Source organism: Spinacia oleracea, chromosome 2, assembly GCF_020520425.1.
Source record: "Spinacia oleracea cultivar Varoflay chromosome 2, BTI_SOV_V1, whole genome shotgun sequence".
Classification (NCBI taxonomy): Eukaryota; Viridiplantae; Streptophyta; class Magnoliopsida; order Caryophyllales; family Amaranthaceae; genus Spinacia; species Spinacia oleracea.
The window spans coordinates 98634397-98643360 of NC_079488.1; the positions used below are offsets into that span (position 1 = coordinate 98634397).

Below are 8964 nucleotides of genomic sequence, written 5' to 3' on the forward strand. Positions count from 1 at the left end.
TTATACTTCTGAATCTTTGAACTAGCCAAACAGATTCAAACTTATATCACATTGAGTAAATAAACCTATATTCACTCAAATCTGTGTGAAATAATAAAGTCATAAAACCTTTCTTTAGCTTTGAACTCTATTGTCTAGGCGTTCTAACAATAGTTCATATTCTTTGTTACTTTCAACAAGTAAGACTAGTTGTCTTAAATTGATTTAGAAATCAATAAACTTTCAAAAGTCCATCAAAATAGAGCTTTTGAATGTTAACTTATTGATATGGTCTAAGCAACAATGCCAAAGATTAGTGGAACTCAAATCAAGGGGTTGATTTGAACCTAGTAAAGTTCTTTAAAGAGTTGTTTGTTTTAATCAAGCATATTGACTCATCCCGTAAATGACCATTTCATTCAAATAAACAAACAAACAAGCATTGTTTTTGTTCTTCTGAATGTGAGTCTTTCTGTGTTTGAAGCAGAAATTTAGGTATGCTGATTATGGAACAAAATAGCCATTGAGTTCCAGCCTTGAAAGGGCTTAAAACAAACTAGATGACCCTACAACTAATGTAGCATTGCCATGCTTCATTTCCCACTTGTAGGTCATTAGTGTAGCCTAGCTTCCATTGTTTGAGTTATTACCGAAGTAGGAACCTCAAGCGGTATATGATACCAAGGAAGTTTGATTGCTAGGTCACTGCTCTTTAAACATAAACTTATAGGTAGAAACGAAATCATAAATTTTCTTTCATTTGTTCCTTGTTTTCCTATTCCTTGTACCCTTTCTTATAGTCTTAAGAATTGTTTTCTTTAGTGTTGACTTTTATACTTTGTTAGACATGTTCAATGTCACTCCGACAAAGTTCTTACCATTTTATGTTGAATATTAAGTTTCAACTAGATGATCTTACCAGAAGCTTCTAAAGTTCTCTAAGCATCGATCTATTCGAATATCTAGGGACTAGACTCATTCAGGAATTAAATGGACAAAGATATTAGGTTGTTAACCATTGGTAAAGTTGAGTGTTTAAACTCAATGCTTTATGATCTCAAAACTACATTGTATTTTGAATTCACAAGCACCAATCGGTTTGCCATTCGATTTTGATATTCGAAAACAACCATAAAAGTCGCTATAAGAAACGTACATTTTAAATTGCTCACTTTCTCTCATTTCCGTGAATCGTTCTTGGATTCACTACCAATCGAGGAAATTTACGGTTACCTTTCTAAAAGGATTTATTGCAGTGCAAGATATTTAATTATAAACAATAATTAAAACATACATTGAAGCATGCAAAGTCTAAACATTTATCATGAATAATAACTTGAAAATAAAAGCAATCATGCAATTTAAACAAGTCATTAGCATTTTATTCGAATTATGTGTTCCGGCAGGTGTGAATAAAATGATTCCAAGATCCTAAAATCATTGAAGAACTAAGCACAGTTTGTCGACTTAATCCTAAAACATCTTAGGTAAGCAAAAGCCTTTTGCTAATAGTCTAGAAACTACTCTTGGTTGATAGGTACGTCTAAGAACTTATTAGGTAAACCTATCGATTTTGCCACGACATAAAAGGACTCCTTACTTATATTGTTGAGTTTCACCAAAACTAACATGTACTCACAATTATTTGTGTACCTTGCCCCTTTAGGACCAATAAGTAACACCTCGCTGAGCGAAAACTATTACTAGATTGATGTAAAGGATATCCAAGCAAGTGTATATTTTGGCATGGCACCTTTTAACTCAATTTTTAAGTTTGGAACTTAAGGCTCTTACTATGTTGGTTAGATTTTAAGTGAACTAAAATCCTTAATCATGCAACATAATCAAGCTTTTGATCTCATGCATTTTAAGACATATTTAAAAGCAATAAATAACTTAAAACATGCATAAATAAATGTGATCTAGTATGGCCCGACTTCTTCTTGAAGCTTTAACTTCAAAGTCCGTCTTGAAAATCTCCGTGGGAGGCACCATTTTCTTCAAATAGGATAAGCTATAATTAAAACTAATTACAACTATTTGATGGTACGCAGACCATATTTGAATTGAAAAACAACTTTGGTACTTTAGACCAATTACATTCAAATTAATGGTACGCAGACCATATTTTCTATCCTATTTGGGCCATACTAGTCACTTCATAACCTGCAAAACAGTACATATACAATATATACCATTCACCCATTCATTATCATGAATGGCCCACATAGCTGGTTAGTTAAACACTTTATGCATCACGTAAACATTTGCAGCAATTAATCAAGGGCACCAATAATCAACCAATTATTCAGTCCTTATTAATTCTAATCAAGTTGATTTAACCTTAAGGATTTGTAGACCTAATCAAGAGTTTATGACTAAAAGGGCTCCCACTTAAACCAATAAATTCATATGCTTTACTAATTTTAAACATAAAAATGTATTTCTAGTCTAACCGGAAACATACAAATTTAATTAAAATTTAAAGCTCATATAAATTTATAATTGAATCCAAAAAGTTTAATTTAATTTCAGTCGTATTTAAATTAATTCATGATTTTAATTTTAGTAAAATAATTAGAATAAATAAAATTTATTATAATTACAATATTCAAAATTAAAATCCAAGAAAATAATTTAAATTATTAATTTTAAAATTAATTTAAATTACGTAAACTGAAAATTTCAAATTAAAATTTCAAAACGATCTAATCGCAACGCAAACACCTCACGCATCACACGCCCATGGGCCACACGCACACAGCCATCGCTGGCCATGTGCGCGCAGCCCATGCGCTGCGTCGCATAGCTGGTGCTTCTACCCTTCGCAAGCCATCGCGCGAGCTGGTGCTCGCTGCGCGCGCGCCAGCGCTCGATGCACGCGAGCATGTGCTCGCTGCGCGCGCGCCAGCGCTCGATGCACGCGAGCCATCGCTCGCTGCGTTCGCTCGCTAGCGCTCGCTGCACGCGGGCCAGCGCTCGCTTCGTGCACCCGCCAGCGCATGCTGTGCGCGCTCGCTAGCGCTCGCTTGGTGCGAGCCAGCGCTCGCTGCGCGCGGCATCGACGCTGGGCGCAGCACTCGTGGCACGCGAGCTTGCGCTCGCTGCGCGAGAGGCTGCGCGCGCTTGCGCGAGGCAGTGCGCGTTGTGGCGCAGCTCGCTTGCTGCCCACACGCGACTGCCGTGCCTTGCCTTCGCCCATGCCCATTCGTCCATTGCTCATAGCCCACGACACAAGGCAGGGCTGCTGCCTTGTGCTCGTGCACCATGCCCTTGCTCATTGCATTCGTGCCGCATGGGCGACGAGCTCCCTTGCTCGTCGTCACATGCCCGCACTATACAACACCCCTTAAGGGTAACATGTAGCGTCCATTGCTTTGTGCGTGCAAGTTATATGAACGAATCGCATAAAATTTAAAAAATTTATATTTAAAATTAAATGACAAATTAATAAATTAATATTAATTTCATAATTTTAGGGCGAAAAATCGAAAATTTATTATTCAATTGATTTCCGATTAACATGGATTCAAGTTTAGGTCATAAAAATTTAAAATTTATCATAAATTTACAATTTTTATGGTGGTTTTTAATCATAGGTATCTAATTAAATTATAATTAATTATGAAAATCAAATTAATTCTAAATTATTCTAATTTTCAACAAATTAATCATAATTACAAATTAGATTGCATAATTAACAAGGCTAGGCATTCAAATTTGTTAAACATATACAGTAGGTCAATCAAAAATTCAAGATTTATCAACAAGAATCGCAAATATTTAATTTAACATCTTAAATTTACGAAATTTTGCATTCGAAAAACTAAAACCTTCGAAAAGTCATAGTTAGGCTTCGAATTTGAGAATTCTGGGTTCGGCAGAAAAATACTAATTTTGTCAAAATTTTAGAATGCCTTTTACATGCGGAATTGACACAAAAATCACTCGATTTGGATGAGTAACGAAGAAACTGCCGAAAAACTGCGTACGTATAATTAAATAAACGCAATTTGCAATTAATTAACAATTACGAAAATTAATCACCCCTTTTAATTCTTGCAAATTTGTAATATTTAACCATGTTCATGCAATTTAGATTATGAAAATAATAAGAGGCTCGTGATACCACTGTTAGGTTATGATTCATATGACAATTCATAAATCATGCGGAAAAACCATTTAGCCAGGAATACATATTATTTACACATAATCATATAGCATAGTTTAGATGCATACTCTTTGTTGCGTGCCTTCCCTAGCTGCGCTCGAACCGAACAAGAACAAGTCTTTAGGACTCCAAGTGTCGTCCCTCCGTAGATAGTCCACAGCACGTCCGGATCCGCCTTAAGATTGACCAACTAGAATCGCCCTTAAGGTACTAATAATTTCGGCACTTTTAGGCAAGGTATGTGACTGAATTTTTCTCTCAAAAACTCACTTTGAATACTTGAATAATCTGTGTAAATATGTGACCCTAGGAACCTATTTATAGAGTTATGGAAAAGGTTTTGGAATCCTATTAGGATACTAATTTATTTAATTACAATCCTACTAGGACTCTAATTAAATAATCATTATCTAATAGTTTTAGGATTTAATCATATTTCGAATCCCGATTGCTTTAGGATTCCCGCACAAGCATTGCATGAGCACCGTACACCCGCGCAAGCCTTGCGGCCCACGCTAGGCGCACAGCGCTTTGCCCACTGCTGTGCTCTCGCGCGCGCGCCCCAGGCCTTGGCTGGGCCTGGCCTTGCGCTGGGCCTGGTCGAGGCTTGGCATGCGATGGTGCGTGTTGGCTCGCTGGGCGATGGCTTGGCTACGTGCTGGGCCTTCGTCTAGCGGGCCTCATCCGATGCTAATTCATACGATACGCTTCCGATTAAATTCCCGATTCCGGAATTCATTTCCGATACGAACAATATTTAATATTTCCGATTCCGGAATCAATTTCCGTTTCGAACAAATATTTAATATTTCCGTTTCCGGAATTATTTTCCGATTCCGATAATATTTCCGATTCTGACAATATTTCCGTTTCCGGCAATATTTCCGATTCCGGCAATATTTCCATTTCCGATAATATTTTCCGATACGTACCATGTTTCCGTTTCCGGAAACATCTACGACTTGAATAATATTTATATTTCCGATACGATCCATATTTCCGTTTCCGGCAATATCATCGTTTCCGGAGTATTCATTTCTTGCCTGTGACGATCTCAGCTCCCACTGAAACCAAGATCCGTCGATTCCGAATATCCATAGATGGAGTATTTAATGCCATTAAATACTTGATCCGTTTACGTACTATTTGTGTGACCCTACGGGTTCAGTCAAGAGTAAGCTGTGGATTAATATCATTAATTCCACTTGAACTGAAGCGGCCTCTAGCTAGGCATTCAGCTCACTTGATCTCACTGAATTATTAACTTGTTAATTAATACTGAACCGCATTTATTAGACTTATCATTGAATGCATACTTGGACCAAGGGCATTATTTCCTTCAGCGGCAGGCCTACCGCAAGGCAGGCCCAGCGCGCAGCTTAGGCCATGGCAGCCTCGTGGGCTGCGGTAGCTCGCATGGGCTTCGTGGGCGTGTGGGCTGTGCGCGGGCATGGCCTGCATGCTTGCGGGTCATGCTCTTGTGTGTGTTTGTGTCCATGCATAATTCCTAAAACTATTAGGATTTGATGTATGATTAAATTCCTATTCCTATTAGGATTATTTAATTAAATAGAGTCCTTGTAGGATTCTAAGTTTAATTAAATCGTATCCTACTAGGATTCCAATTCCCTTTACAAACCTCTATAAATAAGGGCCTAGGGTCATAATTTATACGTACGATTGAAGTATTCAAAGGGTAAGTTTTTGAAATAAAAATCAGCCATACACTTGCAAACACTAGCCGAAATTCCTAAGCACCTTAAGGGCGATTCTAGTTGGTCTAACTTGAGGCGGATCCGGACGTACTGTGGACTATCTACGGAGGGACGACATTTGGAGTCCTAAAGACTTGTTCTTGTTCGGTTCGGGCGCAGCTAGGGAAGGCACGCTACAACACGTATGCATCTATTCTAAGCTAAATGATTATGTGTAAATAATATGCTTTTCTGGCTTTATGGTTTTTCCGCATGATTTATGAATTGTCATATGAATCATAACCAAACAGATGGGGCACCATGAAAAATATAGCAACAAATACTCCAGAAATAAGGTTGCAATTACCGTTGATATGACTTTTTTGTAGTCACATGCATTAGGTGACATTTCCACAAAATGCACTCAAGAAGTGGAGTCCGTTCGAAGAGATTGCTCTTCCTTTTACCCTTGAGATGCTATCCAACTTGAGTTCTCTTGCATCGACACCTTATCTAGAGTTGGGCAAGGAAACATTCTTCAGCACTATGTTTTACCCACTTCTCAGCCTATACGTGACACGAATACATGACCATATCACATAGAGCATCACTTCGTGCTCCTCCTCCCCCTCCTCTTCCTCCCCATTATACTTTTGCTTCTTCTCCTCGCCTCTTCTTGATTCTCCTCCCATGACCCTTCGCACTTCCAAAATATTTTTCTTCTTCCGATCGTGCGGCAAAAATTACCGAGGTGGATGAGTCATTATTTACATCGTCGGAGCATGGGACGAAACACCGTAGAACTTAGATTTTCGCATTAGAAGCCAAAGTGTAATCTCTTGGCTCTTTCTGGAGTATCAAGGAGCCAAAAGATTACACTAAGAACTTAGATTTTCGTGAAACTAACTAACATAAATTGGGTGGTGTCCTTGTGATTTTTACATTTACGATGACTCCTTGATAGTCAACTGGTGTTGCGGGACATCGTGTTTGGAGTTGGACTCCAAGTAAATGTATTCTTTGCTTCTTCTTTTTTCATTTTTTTTTTCATTTTCATTTTCATTTATCTTTCCCCATCTTTTTTTTCTAACTCTATTTTCATTTATCTACTTTCTTGATTAATTTCTCCTAGTTTCTTCTGATAGAGTATAAAACTAATATTGGGACTTCAACCATCATCTTAACTTTTTGGTTGAGTTGGTCCTTTGACATGGTATCAGAGCCAACGTGACGCAAAGGTCACGGGTTCGAATCTCATCCACCCCTCCTTTCAAAGTGGAATATTTCGCGCTAGGTATGAGGAGGCCTATGCTGCATCCACACTTCAAGCTTAAGCTTTTGGTTGAAGCCCCAAGATTAGTTTTATACCCTATCACCTTCTTTGAAAATCCAAAATATTGAATCAAACACTAATACTTTGCTACAAATATAGAATATATCCTCTTTCATCAATTTTTTTTGGTTTATACATAAGGAATTATATAACAAGTGAAATCATGTTAGATTTGTATGGATATTATTTTGAAAATATCAACTTTTTATAAGTGTAATTTCGGTATAATTTGAGATATTAATTGCTAAACTTTTGCGATAAAAAACGTGAAACATCAAATACTGCAATTATATATGCAAAAAACATATACAGAGTATATATATATTTTTTAATTTATTCAGAATTCATTCTCTTGTTATTTCGTTGTTAATTATATGTTATATATCTTTTTTTTTTGATAAGTCAGATAAATCATTTCATTGATAAAAAAGAACACTATACAAACAGCAAGCCAAGAAACAGAGCTAAGAACCTTCTAAGAAGGACCCTAGCCACCTGAATCAAGGCATAACCAAAACAAAACATGGCAACAACCATGAAAACAGACCAGACTAAACACCACTACACAATTTTCTCCTGCCACCATTGCTGTACAGTATCACTATCAGGCATCCCTATGCATTGAATTCTATCTATAACACTTTGTTTTACAAAATTGAAAGTGTGTAGCACAGTAGGAACCTTATTGTTCCAAAGAGCATCATTCCTGACTTTCCAAATGGCATACACTACAGCATTAACTGCAGTATACAGAACCTTCTTCTGGAAGTTACTCCCCTTACTCTTCCATTGAATCCATCTAATCAGGCCCATGTAGTGGACAATGTGACCTGGTATGCCAAGCCATTTCTTTATCTCCACTAAGCATGCCTTACTGTAGCAGCACTCAAAAAAGAGGTGAGGATGAGTTTCCTCATGACTGTCACAAATCAAACACATTGAAGTGTCACAGATTCCCAATTTCTGCAACCTGGATCTTGTCTGTAATCTCCCATGGACCATGACCCAACATATGACTCTATGCTTAGGAACTGCAGCTCTGCACCAAACTGCATGACACCAGGGAAGCTTTTGGTGATGCACCACCATTTGCTGATACACCTTCTTCACAGAATACTTAGGCAATTGAGCAAAACTGCTCTCATCATAGTACTGCTTCAATTGTTCCTTTACTGCACAAATTTTCCTCCAATACCACCCACTATCAGCCTTTGGCTGATACCCCCACCAATTTTCTCCTTTCACATAGATAGCATTAACCCATCGTACCCACATTATATCCTGTTTTCTAGTTATTACCCACACATATTTCCCCAGTGCTGCAATGTTCCAAATCTGAACATTCCTGATTCCTAAACCACCCTCTTTCTTTGCTGTACACACCTTTTCCCATGCTATGTACCCAGGTTTAGAACAGAAGTAGGACCCTTGTCATAGAAAAGCTCTGCAGATAGACTCCACAGTTTTAAGCGTGTGTTTTGGCAACACAAACACCTGAGCCCAGTAGGCATGCTATGTTATATATCTTATCTAAGGAAATGATGGAGAACTTAGTTTTATGGTTTTTCCCCATAACTACACAATATTTGGTTAATTTTGAAGAGTAATTGTACTTAGAAATAACTACTTCGTTGTAATATGATTATCACTTTTGGGATTTTTTTTGAAATAATAAATTTTCTATTGATACGTTATTTATTGGATTGATATTAGAATTTGTCGGTGGTGATAAAGATGGTGACACACCATCAGTAAAATCATAGATCCACACTGCTCGTAACCAATTA

At 37.5% G+C, this 8964-nt stretch overlaps 1 protein-coding gene across 1 annotated transcript; it reads right to left on the reverse strand.

Moving 5' to 3' along the window:
* Positions 1-7738: 7738 nt before the first annotated feature.
* LOC110792003 (uncharacterized) lies at positions 7739-8452 on the reverse strand. Its single transcript, XM_021996793.1, has one exon. The coding sequence runs from the start codon at positions 8450-8452 to the stop codon at positions 7739-7741; it is 714 nt and encodes a 237-aa protein (XP_021852485.1).
* Positions 8453-8964: the final 512 nt, after the last annotated feature.